The 16,225-nt window shown below is 36.3% G+C and overlaps 3 protein-coding genes across 3 annotated transcripts; all 3 read right to left on the bottom strand.

The window, feature by feature from the left end:
• Positions 1-2,105: 2,105 nt before the first annotated feature.
• LOC110703113 (DNA-directed RNA polymerase II subunit RPB1-like) lies at positions 2,106-2,951 on the bottom strand. Its single transcript, XM_021880865.1, has one exon. The coding sequence runs from the start codon at positions 2,949-2,951 to the stop codon at positions 2,106-2,108; it is 846 nt and encodes a 281-aa protein (XP_021736557.1).
• A 2,956-nt stretch (positions 2,952-5,907) lies between these two features.
• LOC110703114 (uncharacterized mitochondrial protein AtMg00310-like) lies at positions 5,908-6,345 on the bottom strand. Its single transcript, XM_021880866.1, has one exon. The coding sequence runs from the start codon at positions 6,343-6,345 to the stop codon at positions 5,908-5,910; it is 438 nt and encodes a 145-aa protein (XP_021736558.1).
• An 810-nt stretch (positions 6,346-7,155) lies between these two features.
• Positions 7,156-12,490, bottom strand: LOC110703358 (ATP-dependent DNA helicase DDX11-like). The gene is made up of 9 exons (XM_021881156.1): positions 12,284-12,490; positions 11,626-12,210; positions 11,088-11,176; positions 9,750-10,103; positions 9,252-9,548; positions 8,920-9,159; positions 8,590-8,811; positions 7,752-8,325; positions 7,156-7,634 (listed from the first exon to the last, which is right to left on the bottom strand). The coding sequence occupies exons 1-9, from the start codon at positions 12,426-12,428 to the stop codon at positions 7,423-7,425; spliced, it is 2,718 nt and encodes a 905-aa protein (XP_021736848.1). The 5' UTR covers positions 12,429-12,490; the 3' UTR covers positions 7,156-7,422.
• Between the last annotated feature and the right edge of the window lie 3,735 nt (positions 12,491-16,225).

The raw sequence follows: 16,225 nt of genomic DNA on the forward strand, positions 1-16,225 counted from the left end.
TATTGTGTTATACCTTCTTTTATTGTTATTAAAGTAGGATTAATTCATTCATTAGAGTGGCCTAGTTGTTTGCTGGTCCCAAGATCTTTGTAAACAAAAGGCTTCAATCATCATTCAAGTTTTGTTGATGGGGCTAATATACCTTGCTCATCTTATAATGTGGTGTCAAGATGTAGATGTTTGCATTTAACGGATGTTATATAGCTCGTTCATTCAGTTAGTTGATCGATGATATTAATTGTTTGGTAAAATTAGTTGTATGTTAACACGGGTTTTTTGGGTTTAAAGCTAAGGATAGAAAACGATCTCATGATCCTGAATCCATCTTACCTGCTTTATAAGATTTTCGATTAGCATGATAACAGGATTGTATGAAATAATGTAGTGAGTACATACAATAGTGCAACATGCTAAGATACTAAGGCTAGTCACCTAATAGATTTTGCAGGCATTATGTAGGATGGTGTTGGCACAAAGCTAAGCATAATTTCATTTGTAGAGTTGTTACTAGCAATATGAGACTCACAGGTTGTAAGGAAATTGGACAATAATGGACCCAAAAAATTTGCTAAATTCAGAGGATACACTTTAGAAAAGCAATTTATGGACCTGCAGCATAGTAGTAGTGTGGTCACTTTCTTACACTTGCCATAATCAATTCTTCGTCCGTTCAAAATTGTCACGTATACCATGTACTAATATGTTCGGAAAAAGTTCACTTTTTTTAACCATTAGCTTAATTTAGGATGGTTTTTTTTCTTTGACTTAGGCAATTGCTTTAATGCAGCGAAGATCAGTCATAACACAGCCACTCCATTTGTACTGATGAATGTTTAGCGAAATCATAAGTTTCATAACCTATTGGTATTTTACTAGAAGAGATTGGGACAATGTGACATCTAGTTTTCGGACATTCATTAAGTCATTAAGAGATAAGTCTGATACTTGTTAATCAATGTTCTTGGCAGCTATGACTAAATTAATGAAACATCAGTAGTTAATCAGATACAAGTGTTTGTACATGTCATTTAGTAGACAAAGGAAATTTTAGTACAGTAGAAGAGGCTTCCTATGTCAGTTTTTTGACAGTACAGAAAAAATGACATTTCAAGTAAGTTTTGGCAGGTGACATTACGTAAGCTGTTGAGATTGAATTCTTGCTCTGATTTTACAACTGAATTTGTTGAGAATCATAATTAGAATAATAAAAATGGAACCCACTTTGCAATTTAATTTCTAAGTTGACACACACGTGGCCACATGGGATATCACTATACAATTGAATTTAACTTGGTAATCCCATGTTCTATAGGACTGAAATTATTTTTGCTGAACTGAAATTATTTTTACTGATTTTCTATTGTAATTCTTCTTTAAGAAAACTGAATTTTACTGAACTGAACTTATTTTTACTAAACTGAAATTAAGTAACAACATTAGAGATTTGTTCAAACTAGAAGATGTGTTCAATACGGATTATAAAGGCGGATCATATACGAAGTATAAAGTATACTCCGTATTAGGTTATTGATTTTTGGTTTGACTTTCGTGTGTACAACTTGAAAATTGTCAATCTGCATCATAGGTTAAGCTAACAGACATATATATTGAATACATATGCATAAATAGAATCATAATAGCTACTTTAACGATTAAAACGAGATGCTAACTATTATGTGCAACAAATGTTTTTTTTTTCCTTTTTAGGAGTGCGCAAACGCTCCCTTTGTTGCAAATAATAGTTAACGGAGGAAATATATTGGGATTAACAGAGAATCAGCAAAGAAATTAACAAGAAAAAACAAATGAGATAAAAAAAGGGGATTAATAAAAGATTATAGAAAAAGGGTGTAGAACTAAGTATTTGTGTATCAGTTGTATATTGGAATTAACAGAGAATTTACAAGAATTATCTAATGTATCCAGAGTTTGATCATGAACATTGAACAAATTATTAACAACAGAAAACTCTTGAACTAAATTGCTTTACAATTTGTGAACAAACTAACAAGTTTTACTGAATTAGAACTAATCTGCAACATAGATCCTACATCAAATTAAAGGTGCCTTGCTTAGCACGGCTCGTAATTTGGAGACATCGGCCGCTAGTATCCAGGAGACGATGGCGTGTACTCCGATGACTTCGGGGTGTACTCGGGTGAGCAATCCAGAGTGGACGATGGTATGTACCCAGATGAATATTTCGGAGACGCCGGAGTGTACTCTGGTGAATATGAATACGGTGAATAATTCGGAGATGACGGATTATACTCGGGTGAATATGTAGGAGGCGACGGAGTGTACTCGGGTGAATATGAATACGGTGAATAATTCGGAGACGACGGAGTATACTCGGGTGAATACGTAGGAGACGACGGAGTATACTCGGGTGAATATGAATACGGTGAATAATTCGGAGATGACGGAGTGTACTCGGGTGAATATGTAGGAGACGACGGAGTGTACTCGGGTGAATATGTAGGAGATAAATAGGGTGAATATTTTGGAGACGACGGGGTGTACTCGGGTGAAGTTGACGTGTAATCGGGTGAATATTTCGGAGGTGAATAATTGGGAGATGACGGTGTGTACTCGGGTGAATATTTCGGAGATGACGGGATATATTCAGGTGAATAACGAAGAGGAGACGACGCCGATGATGCGTGGGATGAGTATGTAGGAGCCAATGGGTTGTACTCGGGTGAATATTTAGGTGAATCAGGGGTGTACTCGGGTGAACCCAAGTGATCAAGAGGAGACGATGGAGACAACGGGGTGTACTTGGGTTTGTATTGGGGAGTAGAAGGGGTGTACTCGGGTGAGTAATTAGGAGATGACATCGATGAATATGGGGTGTACTCCGGTGAGGAGTACTTGTATCGAGGAGTTGAATTGCAGCGGTAGTAAGGGTGGTGCGAACAAGATGATGGAGGGTTTTGGGGCTTCCACATTTTTTAATGTTTGATTTTGAATAATGATTGTTTAAGCTATAAAAATTGAGGAATAACGTCAACCCTTATGCATTTCCAGGTTATTTTTCTATATTTCTCAATACTCATTGGCTGATTTTGATGCGGGAGTATCTTAACAATTTTATCTTTTACGCTATTTTAAACTCACTAGGATATTCATATTTCATTTTTTTTTTTTTTTTTGAAGACCGTGTTATTTTCTATTACAGGCTCTTTCTTAGTTATTTGTTAGATTAAATTTGGCGTTTTACACGCATATTATTATACATTATCTTTTGTGTTAAACGGATAAAAGTTAGGCCAAATTAGAAAATAACACCTATTAAAAACCCCGATTTTGATAATAACACCTGTTGAAAAAAAAGTTTTATTATAACACCTACAAAAATCCCAAAATTTTGGTTTCACCACCCACTAACGGACTTTTGGATGGAAACCATTAGTGGGGCCCGCCATGTACACGTGTCAGCTGTGTATTGGTTTAAAAAAAAAGAATTTTTTTTTTAAAAAAAAAACCTAACCCAGCCAGCCCCACCACCGGCAACACCTACCCCAGCCAAGCCAGCCGCCGGAACCCTCTTAACACCTAGCCAGCCCCAGAAACCTCCTCCCCTAACACCGACAACCCTTCCCTAACGCCGGCATCGCCCGATATCCCCTCCCCTAACACCAGCACCGCCCTAAACCCCATCCCCTAACACCGATAACCCCAAACCTCCTCCCCTAACACTGGCATTCCCCTAAACAGCCAATTTCGTTCGCCTCCACCACGAAATCGACAGATTTGGGGCTTCTAAGGTCGATTTCGGCCGGTTTGAAGGTGAAGGATAATTCCAAGGGTGGTTTTCGGCGAAGGGGCTAGGTGGTTTTCGACGAGGGGGCGAAGGGGCTAGGTGGTTTTCGTGGGGGGGCTGTGGTGGGTGGGGGTGATTTTTCGGGGAGAGGGAAGGGGGAAGGGGATATGCGGGGGTGCTAATGTCGGTGGGGGTGATGGCTGGTGATTCCGCCAGTGAAGGAAGGGTTTCCGGCGGCAGTGGGGGTCTTTGGCGGTGGAGTGACGGCCGCCGGTGGTGGCTGGGTTAGGGTTTAGGGGTTTTTCTTTTTTTTTTTTAATTTTACTTTTTTTTTATTTATCTTTTTTTTTAAACCAATACCTTATTGACACGTGTACATGGCGAGCCCCACTAACGGTTTCCATCCAAAAGTCCGTTAGTGGGTGGTGAAACCAAAATTTTGGGATTTTTGTAGGTGTTATAATAAAACTTTTTTTTCAACAGGTGTTATTATCAAAATCGGGGTTTTTAGCAGGTGTTATTTTCTAATTTGGCCTAAAAGTTATCTTAAACTTTGTATAATATGGAGTATTTTTTTTTTTGTAATAGTTGATTATATGTGGCGTCATAATAGATGAAATATATAGATAAATTTCCTTATAAAAAATATTTAAATAAACTGATTTTTTTTTTTTTTTTTTTTTGAGGGGATAAATAAACTGATCTTTAATATTATCTGTATATTTTTTACCAAGTAGGGAACTTGAATCTCTAGTCTTATGTAGATATTTTGGTTTTTTATAATTTTGTTATATACTCCATATATATTTTTAAAAATACTCAAAATCATAATTTCTTCTTTATACTAAATGATTTTATCCATTTCAAAATAATTGACGATAGTTTGCAGTAGAATTTGGGGAAGTAAGGCAGGATTCTTTATTCAATACTTTAAATTTTAGTACAAGCAAAGTAAGCTAGTATCAAGGTGTCAACAATTTTCTTCAAAAAAAAATAGTGTCAATAATTAATCTTCTTTTTTATTTTTTATTTTTTTTTGAAAAGAGACATATAGCTTCATATATTAAGAGGAAAAGTCCATATCGGACAAAGTTACAATACTCTGTGGGAAATTGCAAAAGCGAATATACTCCGCATTTCCACTCGTATCATCCCTAGCTGTAAGATGAGCTACGGTGTTACAAATCCTCTTAGCATGTGAAAATAAACAATCATTAAAACTTGCTCTATCAACTCTAATATCATCGTAGACTAAATGAATAGGAGAAAGACCACCATCATGAGAGGAAATAGCCTTGATTACATTTATAGCATCTGACTCCACCCATAGGTTAAAGTACCCAAACCGAAGAGCTAACCTTAGTGCATAACGGACAGCTTGTGCCTCCACACACTCGGGGTTCAAAAGCTCCACCCTCTTCGTTGCTGTCATAATAAGACAGCCTTTATCATCTCTAAATACAACCCCCAGACCTGCCAAACCCACCCTCGGTACATAAGCGTCAACATTTGCCTTGATGCACCCCAAAGGTGGGCATTTCCACAACACTGCTGCCCTGAACCTGCTGCACCGAAGGTTTAAAAACCTTTGAGGCATATTCCTCATACTCTTGCACTAATTTAAAATACCCCGCTGCTAGCATCACCGCATCAGGTTCTTCGCCATCAAAAATCCACAAATTACGACAGCGCCATGATGCCCACATCAAGGCTGCCATACGCAGCAACACTTTGGTCTCGACCTTCCTTTGTAGCCATTCCCACCTTGCCACAAAAGAATCAGTTGGTGCATCAGCCACTTGATCCAACAATCCACTACGACCCCAAATTTCAGCAGCAGCTTTGCATTCAAAAAGTGCATGAATAATAGTCTCATTATATGCCCCACAAATCTGGCAGGAAGAATTCTCAGTAATATGACGTTGCTTCAAGCGATCTTTGACAGAGAGATTACCTTTCACCGCCCCCCAAAGGAAGTGTTTAATTTTTGGTGGCCCTTTCATATTCCAAACAGACCTCCAGAGCTCCTCATTATCGGCCACCATAGCATTCCCATCCTCAACCCCTCTAGCCAACCAGTAGCATGATTTTACGGAGAAAAAACCACTCTTCGTATAGCACCAAAATCTGCCATCCGTTCTTTAATGGTGGGAAATAGGAGTGGCAAGGATCTTAGCAGCAGTAGAGTTATCCACCAACCCCCTGACTTTCTCAACATCCCAATCGCTGCCATTTACAGAAAGTAACTCGTGCACCAGCATATTCTCCTCCACCCCATTAGGTTGTTGCACGCTGATAGGCTTACCATCCTTAACTAGCCAAGCATCTTTCCAAGCTCGAATATTAGCCCCATTCCCTACTCTCCACACGAGACCATCACGAAGCAAACCCTTTGCACCCCAAATACTTCTCCAAGTATAACTTGGATCATATCCTCTCCTAGCCTCCATAACACAAGTGTTCTTAAAATATCGAGCTTTGAGGATTTTAGATGCTAAAGATTCCGGATTTGACATCAAACGCCACACTTGTTTCGCCAATAGAGCTTGGTTGAAACATTTTAGATCCCGGAACCCCATTCCCCCTTTTGCCTTTGGTAGACATAACTTCTCCCAATTTTGCCAATGCAACTTCCTATTATCAACCGTAGATCCCCACCAAAACCTACATGAGAGTCTATGTATTTCATCAATTAAGCCCTCCGGGATTTTAAATAGACTCATCATATAGGTAGGAATGGCTTGAGCAACTGCTTCCCCGGCTTAGAAAGTAGTTTCTCCTTCCACCCATTCAATTTCTTCCAAATTCTCTCCTTCAAAATTGCAAAAATGGCTTTCTTAGACCTCCCAATTATCGTCGGCAATCCCAAATACTTCTCATGTCTTTCAACCTCTCGAATTCCCAGAGCCTCCACAATTGCCTGTCTCCTTTCAAGGGTTACACATTTGCTAAAAGCAACCTCCGTCTTATCTAGATTAACTTTCTGACCAGATGTTCTTTCATATATACTAATAATATCAGCTATCTTCAAACATTCCTGCGGAGTAGCTTTAGCAAACAAAATACTATCTTCGGCAAAAAACAGATGAGACACCCTAGGAGCCGCATAGCACACCCTCGCCCCACTAATCTTTTTTTCACATGCAGCTTTTGTTTATTTAAGCCTTAAATTAATTTTCGACAAAAAAAAAGATAAAACATTAAAATTTCAAATTAGGTGTACAAAATGACAAATAATATTAGATTATAAGTTCATATAAAGGTTACAAAGGTTCAATTCACAACATAAATTTGTTCAAATGACTAAATCAACATATTTGGACAAGTGCTTTAAAGATTAAATGAAAAAAAAAGAGAGAGAGAGAGAATGAATTAACATACAGAGTAGCTTAAGTTTGAAGATCTTATCATTGACTTGCAATTTTTATACCATGAAATTATGCTGATTTATAGCTATTATAGCTGTGTACTGTATCATGAACACTTACACAACCTTAGAAGTAAAAATCATGGCTAGAGTAAAAAACTTGTCATCGTTGAATCTGGCCAAGAAACCTATTGTATTACATCTATCTATACAAGGGAATGATCTCAGAGGTGGCTGTACGCCCTGTACTTGGTTTGCTAAGTTAAAACTGATTCTCTAGTTTTGAACATTACCTTACTTTATTCTTGTTAATCTTAAAGAACTGATGTAGCAGTCTGTGAACTTCACCATAGTTGGAAGTAGAAGAGATAAGACGGTCTTGAATCCATTGTGGTAGTTTGCTAGCTGTGTGTGAAGAACTTCGCTTTATAGGGTCAGAGACATATCGTGAATCAACCAACAAAATAGCAGCATAATCATTTATGTGACGAATTGCTCTGCCTGCAAGTTGAGAAGAAGTATACATGTATGAGGTTAAAACTGTGTTTGGAATACGTGGTATAAACATAGATTGAAAAGCAAGGATCTAATTATAGGTCAAGTTCTAATATTGCTTACCAATTGACTGATTCACAGCTTTCATACAAAGATTTTCATAATACTCCTTGCCTCTTCGCTTGCAACGTCGTAAAATGTCAAACCCAGAATTAAGATTTCCTCCATTATATGTGTCATTATTTGAAACCTGTAGTGTGTTGGTAAATTTGGTGTCACCAATGCCTTCCATGTGCTTGATTCTCTCAATCAGCTCAATATCTGATGGGCTAGGGTAAGGAAGCCCGGCCATAACAATACATCTGCCCATTCCATCACTGAAGTTGATGCCTTCTGATATCTTACCACCAACTACAGCCAATAATACTGCACCATTTAGAGATGTTTTGCTTTCACTTAGGGCTTTATTAGAAAGCATGTCAATTGTATCTTTGTACTCCTTCAGAACACCTTCAATATCTGAACTGCTTCGAGGTTCTCTAAACAAACGCTTCTTTTTTGTAATCCTGTTTAGAATGCCACTTGTTCTCCATACCCCATAGACCTTGTCTTTGTAGTCAAATGAAGAGAAAAATACAACTATTCCTTCAGGAACTACACTCACCAAATTGCAAAGCATAAGACCAAGCTCCTCAATCTGCACTTCCAAAATACATGAACAAAGAACAACTTTCAGCATTCAAATATTTGGCTGAATAGTTACTTGAAAGAAGAATGTTCATCAACAAGAAAACAAAAGGAACTCCAGGGAACTTAAATTAAGGTCACCAAGAAGACTACACCAGAGCAGATATGTACTTTAAAGAATCGATATGACTTCAAATTCAGCACAATGTCCTCAGGATTACAAAAATACAATATAGCAGTCTTGCAAAATGAAATAGGAGGGCAAATGACGGACCATTTTTGGCGAGCTTCTGGATGCATAGCTGAAATCGAATGACAGGCCAGATGGCCCACTTGATACAGCAACTGGTAGGATACTCTCAGGAGGGATGATATGACCACATGAAAAGAAATGCAAACTCTCTGATGGTAACCAAGGGAAGAGTCTCTCCCTCGTCTCCTCTATAGGTTGCAGAGTTCCTCCAGCCAAGACAACTGCATGAGCTTGATTTACAATCTACAAAATGGCCATCATTCATTTAGAGGAGCAAACTAAACCTATCCAACCATGAATACCACACCACAAGGTAACAGTAGAAAGCAATGGAAGGTAAGTTAAGCAAACCTCAGAAAAAATCTTTTCACCAGTGAGCATAACATATTTGATGAATCCATCTTGCTCAGACAGTCCTTTTGATCTCAGCTTTGAGACTATTATCCTCCCATCAACATTTTTATTTGTCAATGATAATAGCATATCAAGTAGTGCCCGAAATCCAGACAAAGTACTTCCCCCTTCTTTACTGATAGAATCTCCAGGGATCTGCTTCTCCAAGCATGTAACCTTATCTCCATATCCACTGACCTGAGCATTAAACTATGACAGTAAGCTACACAAGATTGCAAGGAAACACAAAAAATATCATGCATAAGATAATGCTGCAAACATTTGCGCACCTTGTGAATGATGTTGCTTTCCTTAACGTAATTTATGAGCTTTACAAAATTGATGTTGTCGATATTCAAAGCAAATAGAAAATCATTTATTGTCACTGATGATTCGTTTGGACCTTTTGTAGCTCTATCAACAGCATTGCTAGTTACATTATCATTTGTTTCATCCTCATTGAATATAGCTTGCATGAAAGCTCGGGTCAGGATCATTAAGATTTGGATATATCTCCTATTTCCAGACCCCAAACGGCTACGGAATTTTTCAAGGTAATTCTCCAAGCATTGATGCAAGTTTTCCAACTGAATAGAAGACAAATCAAAATTAATTGAATTTTATAACCTAAAGCAATTAAACTGATGTAAAAAAATTTGTCATTTTCTTTTTTATGTATGTAAAGAGCTCCAGTAGTCCAATTCAAAACAATACCAAAGAACGGCCAATTCATGATAGGAATTCTGGTGCTAATACTCTAATAGGGCTATGAATGAGGAAAAAGTTACCTGTGACAAAGAAATCTTTGCATCATACATGCCGATAAGTGAATCAGCTAAATTATGAGCCTCATCTATTATAATGATATTGTTCTTCAAATTTATTCCAAGGGATTCACGAGAAGCTTTCGATAATAGAGATTGATAAGGAAGCACAACAAGATCCGCTGCTGGAACCATACGTCTTGAGCCATAGTATGGACAAGTTCCTAATCTGCTACCAAGATCAACAAGATCTTCAATATCTAAAGCCTCTTGCTGAGAGACATCACTCACGAAATCCTTTTGCAACTTCTGTTTTCTAAGCATTGGGCAGCCTGCAGAAGCCTTTGTCCGCCGTACACTTCCTCCAGGCTCCAGCTTCTGAAATCAGCAGGTGCCATGTCAGAGTTAAGCATTTAACTGTTTAGAGGTTTCAAATTGACCTATCTCTGGATAAAGTGTATATGGTTATAAATCTTATAGGTAACAACATAAGTATGCAAAAATGTACAGAAATATCATTCAACACAATTCCCGCAAAACAAAAAGGTTGTATTTAAATTGGAAAGCAGCAAAAAGTGCAGCAGCTTCAGACATGCATCATGGGGCTTGCCCCAAACAAAACAAATAAATTAAACATCAAGTGAAGAGGCTCTGCAAACTCTTGATATTAGAATGATGTTCCATAGAGAAAAACACATGGAACCTTCAAACTGATAATTAATGATTATCCAGTTATCCACAAAGAGGTAAAAATAAACCATACATATAAATCTTATCCAGGAAACTATCAGCAACTTAGTTGATTAATATCCAAGTTTGACACTACTTAATATAAAGCAAGAAAAGACATGAGAAATCAAAATGGATATAATATTGGATAAATCAACTCCGTGATAGTCGTAGTGCCATCATAATTTAGAGATTCAAAATTAGTACTAAGTAGTGGATTTTTAGAATGAGTATAATTACCAGGCTATTTATTGTGTCGTGTGAGTCTGGTGGGGATTCATTTGATATGAGGCTCACCACCCTCTAAGGAAGGACATTTTAGCCAAATAAACTTTTTCTCTTAGAATCAAGTACCAGAACATTCACATGTGAGATTGAAAACCAATGTGACAGTATTTGCTCTAGAAAGCCAATATCATATAGTTGCCTTTCACAAATACATGTAGACTAAGCAAATGATCAAACAACTGACATGTCCATTATAAGTGACATTCAAAAGTTCAAATAATAGAGTGTACTATATACACTAGTGATGAGTTGATGAGGTATAATGACAGCACAAAATAACTGTTCACCGATCTCTAGTGCAGGATAAGCTGAAAAAGCAAATCTAAATAGCAAGATATCACACACCTTGATCTTAGAACCTCCATTTTTCTTACTATTGTGCAGCTCCAAACAACGTTCATTGATGCTAGCAGGGTTACCAATCTTCAGCACCTCTGAATTAACATAAATAAAGAAAATCCCACATTGCAAAACATTAAGAAACATGGAATACAACTTTGCCACCAAGCAGCAGGAATGTAATACAGGCCACAGCTAAATATAAAACGAACAAACTTCCTCCCATTATCATAATACAGTGAGAAACCCCCAATGCCACAAGACTCCATCTAAGAAAAACTTATTCTTATTGGTTTCGTATAACTAATGATGGCAATTTGCAAGAAATATGTTAAAAAGTTGCAGGTTTCAGTAACATTAGACGATGCTATAATTTCATATATATGATGCACAGTTGCTCAATGTAAATTAAAAGAGATAATCCTTGACAGCTTTTGCCAGGATTCAGGATCAAAAAGTTAATTATTTATTAAAATTATAAGATGAATATGGATGTAACTCAGAAGATGCAAATAAATCATGGACAACTGTATTGTCTGTATACCTTGATTGATGCAGAGATTCTTCCTAGAACCTAAAGAGACAACCTTCAACTCAGAACCAAACACAGTCTTATTCAACTCTTTTATAAACTGAGAAAGCTGTGAATGTGTTCTACTACAGAAGAAAACCTTCAACCCCTCTTCCTCTCCATCCAACTTATCCTCTTCATCCTCATCACTCGACGAACTAATCGAACCCTTCCTCTTACACACCCCACCCTCTTCCTCTTCTTGTTCACTCTCATACTCCTCTACCAAAAACTCATCATCATCATTCAACAATTTCCCATCATTTCCCTCACCATTTCCCCCCTTCTCAACCCTCTCATTCTTCCCAATTCCACTCTCATTGCCGAACAAATCACCCACACCACCTGTTCGACGATTTGCCTCAGTGAACTTTTTTGACTTAACCCCAATTTTCTTCTTCTCCTGAACTGGGTTTTCTTTATTTACCACAAATTCTCGCATCCAATCGGGTTCATCATCAGACGGACATGAATTCCCTAAATTGGGTTTTTGCTGATTTTTCCGATCGACGACCCACTGCAATGCGCTGCAAATAATGCTTAAAGTTTTCCCAGTACCTGCAACACCCGAAATTGTTGAGATTTCGATAACATTCTAGAATAATCTAGAAAGGAAGAAAAGGGATTTTACCAGTGGGGCTTTCGAGCATGGAAATGCCGCCATTGTCGAGAAATTGATAGAGGGAGTTCATGAAATCGAGTTGAATGGAGTAGGGTTTGTATGGAAATGCTGGAAATTTCTGCTTCCATTGTTCTTCCTTAGCTTCTACTCCCATTTCTTCTTCAAATTCTGGTTAATTTCTCTCTCCTCGAAATCCTATGAGCATTTGGGCAGTGAAAGGCGCCATTTTGGTTGAGTTAAGCTTAAAAGCGCGGGAGATGCCCAAAGTCTAACGTTAATGACTTTTGGAAATTTTATAAATAAAACATTTACTCTATATAAACTATTTTGTTGGAAAAAAAACCTTACAATTTTCTTTTTTTGTACTAGTTTAAACCGTGTGTTGCACAAATTAAATAGTTATTATTTGTTTAAAATAGTTGTTTGATATTATTTAGGAAAATAGTCCAAAATAATACAAACTTTGAGCGATCCGCTAAAAATAAGTCAATTTTTTAATCATTTCTAAATAAAACAAAATTTGTGAGATATCCGTTTTAAACAAGTTATTTTACCTACAACTTATTTAGGCAGTTAATTTTTTTTGTTTATCTTATAAAGTTGTTTAATAGTTTTTTAAAAAAAAATACAATATCACGTGTTCCATATAACCTGTTCATGAGGTAACTAATCGGTTTTAACTTGTTTAAAGCGAAAACCCCCAAAGTTTGTATTATTAAAAAATAATTAAAAGTTTGACTTGTTTTTGACGGATTGTTCAAAGTTGTATTATTTTTGACAATTTTTCCTATTCTTTATTCGAAAAAATAGTACAATCATAATTTCATTCATTTATTTTGGAAGAAGTGTTGTATCTATTTAATCATGAAAATTTGAAAGAAAAAAAAAGGGACATGTGTCCTTTAATGATGTCAACATGTTTTGTTTTAGTAATAGTTAATAGAATAGATTTAGAAAATCTTATAAAAAAATTTTGACAAGCATAAACCAAATTGTAAAATATTTTTATTGAACACAATTTGAGATCTCTAATCACTCAATTAACCACTAATTTCCCCTTCATTCTTCTAATTACTCATAACTCTCACTAACTACTTGATAATTAAGTTGATTTATAAATAAAATAAAAGAAAATAAAAAACAAATATCACCCTCACCAACACCAGTGAGCCATCATCTCCTTCTCCCCCTCCCCTCATCCCCAGCCGCCGCCGCTTGGAACCCCTCACCCTCGCCGAACCGACCCCCTCCCTTTCCCCTTTACCCTAGCCGACCACCTTCCTCTTGAAAACCACCAACCAATACCACTTTTTGCCATAACCACAACCCAGGAAACCACCCCAAAACCCCAACCAAAAACGCTTTATACGCAACCAAATCCTCTCCTCAATCTTCAACAATCCCTCCTTAAACACCGCAATCTCTCTCCTCCCATCTAATTACAACTTCGAAATCCACAAATTTGTCCATCAAATCCTCTCTCTCTCCACACCTTCACCACGCATCGTGGTCCAACCCCCCAAAGGATTGCTCATGAATCTTTATCAACCAAAAAGCTAATAAAACTTAACAATGTCTTCACAACTACAGCAAATCAACCTCACTTCATGACTCCATGACTCTCTCTGTACCATCATCTCCGATCCTCCTTTTCGTGGTTCCGAATCATATGGAGTTAGTGATCCCATGGATTATGAATAGGGTGTAACCTTCGGTAGTCCTTCATTGGTCAATCGTTATTGCTTATCGTTGTCCCTTATTCGTGGTTGCCTTATAATGATCCATGAACGATTTACAAGTTCCTTAAAAACTTGTAGGCGGCTCCCTAATTTGTTTTATACCTAATCGTATATGTTAATTCCCACTTTCTATGAGTACCAAGCATATTCACAACATGCTTACGTGGGCGCGTTCGAACGACGCCTACACATTGTTAGTGACAATTTAGGAGAGGAGATTCCCTTCTCCTCACCCAAGTCTTCCAAACTAACTAGTCACTGATTGGGATCGATTGACTGGTTTATGGTGGATTTAATTGGTGGGTGATTGGGTGTATTTTGTTCTCTATGTAGGTCATGGTTAGCCTTGTAATAGTACAAATTTTAATGTCCGTTTGACATTGCTAGTGATGACCATATAAGATCAAAGAATAAGTATCGTGTAAAACGAGTGCTCATTTTTTTTAAAAAAATAAAATAATTCATTAATAAAAAGTCATATGGCATCTACAAATGAAATCTAAATTAACAAAAACATAAAATTGAATCAAATTAGGGTTTCCTTCATCAGAGCTACGATCGTTGAAAAGATCTTGCACTGTGGTACATCTCTCGCACACATCGCTGGAATGTATAGCTTTTTCGAAGAGACATTCTAACAATTCTGTAATCCCCCGTATTTTTAAATATGTTATAAATGAAATTTAATTTTATTTATAATATTGTTTTGTATTTTTCCGTAATTTAATTTTAAAATATTCAAATTATTAATTTGGGTCAAAATTATTTTGGTACAAATTATTTTATGAACCTTCATTTTATAATTTATTTCAATACAACTAAAGCTTAGTCCATTTCATTCATTTGGCCCATTAATATTATGAGGCTCAATCTTTCTATTTACCCTACAACGTTCTCTCCTATAAATACCCCATTAATCCCCAAAAATTTCCCACGCAAAAAGGTTAGTCTTGTTTTCTTTCTCCTTTGTTTTATTAATTTGTGTAATTATAATTATTGATTTATGGGTTTTGATTTTATTGTTTGAAATTAATTTAATTAGTATCAAGTTGTATTTTGATGATTAAACTTTATAATTTCAGATTTTATAAATGTCATAATTTTCAGATTTTGTAAATTTTATAACATAGGGTTTTTAATTATTGAAAATCATGATTTTAGGGTTTTTATGAACAATTGATTTAGGGCTTTTATAGTAATGATGTTTTGAAATTTTGGTGATTATAACTACTAATTAGTTTAACTTAATTCCAGATTATTTTAAACGCTTAAATTCGTGTTTTAATTTTAAGATTTCCGTTCATTAATATTAATCCCGTTTTAATCCCGATCAGGTTCTGAACTCATCCGATTTTGATGAAAAAGTAGTGTTTTTCATGTGGAAACAACGTTTTAAGAAAAACTCACTACCAAAATGGTAGTGGTAGTGAGTACTACCCTTTCGTGGCCAAATTCAGCCTCTAAATATGATTTTCGGGCATTTTTTGATTTTAACGAAGTTTTTTTTATACTTAAAATATTATCCTTGAGTTTGATTGATAAAATTAATTATGTTTAAAGTTAATTAAGCTTAAATGTATGTTTTTATTGAAATTTTAAGTGCTAAAAATAGTTTCTAAGTACTACTTTTGATGTTTTATAAAGAGGGTTTAATCACCCATTAAAAAGGAAATTCTCATTGGTAGCCATCAACTTTTGCTTATTTCCATTGGTAGCCACTTTGTATATGAATTATTTTTGGTAGCCCTCAACTTTTAAAATATTACTTCTGTAACCTTATTTAGTTAAAAATGTTAAAATAAACATCAACTTTGAATTAGAGTTAATTTAATTGTTAATTAGTCTTGTAAAATTAATAATTAAAAAAAATCTTTCTTCTTTCCCCCTCCTCCACCGAGTCCATCTCCTTGGGCATTTTGTTCCTCTCTCTCCTCTATTTGCTTCTTTGACTTCTCTCTCTTAGAATTCTCCCCCAAATTGTTTGATGAAAGGTAGATCTAAGCCTCTGAAGCTTACTCTGACTCTTTGAGTTCTCCATCAAAGCGACTTTTGAGCTTTCTCTTTTTCATTGAAATAGTTTGTGAGGTAAGATGGTTCGTTTTTGTAATCATCGAATATCAATTTCCCTTTGAAGCGTAATCCACGTTGTCCATGGTGGCTTGGTTCAATTGTAGTGAGGGCATGGTGGTGCCGTGGTGATATTTGATTCGAT

This window comes from Chenopodium quinoa, unplaced genomic scaffold, assembly GCF_001683475.1.
Source record: "Chenopodium quinoa cultivar QQ74 unplaced genomic scaffold, ASM168347v1, whole genome shotgun sequence".
NCBI lineage: Eukaryota > Viridiplantae > Streptophyta > Magnoliopsida > Caryophyllales > Amaranthaceae > Chenopodium > Chenopodium quinoa.

Coding starts and splice junctions, on each gene's coding strand:
- LOC110703113 (XM_021880865.1), bottom strand. CDS start 2,951: ATGTGGAAGCCCCAAAACCCTCCATCATCTTGTTCGCACCACCCTTAC.
- LOC110703358 (XM_021881156.1), bottom strand. CDS start 12,428: ATGGGAGTAGAAGCTAAGGAAGAACAATGGAAGCAGAAATTTCCAGCA. Junction 9,549..9,749: donor CAAAGATTTCTTTGTCACAG/GTAACTTTTTCC, acceptor TCTTCTATTCAG/TTGGAAAACTTGCATCAATG. Junction 7,635..7,751: donor AGCTGTGAATCAGTCAATTG/GTAAGCAATATT, acceptor CTCAACTTGCAG/GCAGAGCAATTCGTCACATA.
- LOC110703114 (XM_021880866.1), bottom strand. CDS start 6,345: ATGGGGTTCCGGGATCTAAAATGTTTCAACCAAGCTCTATTGGCGAAA.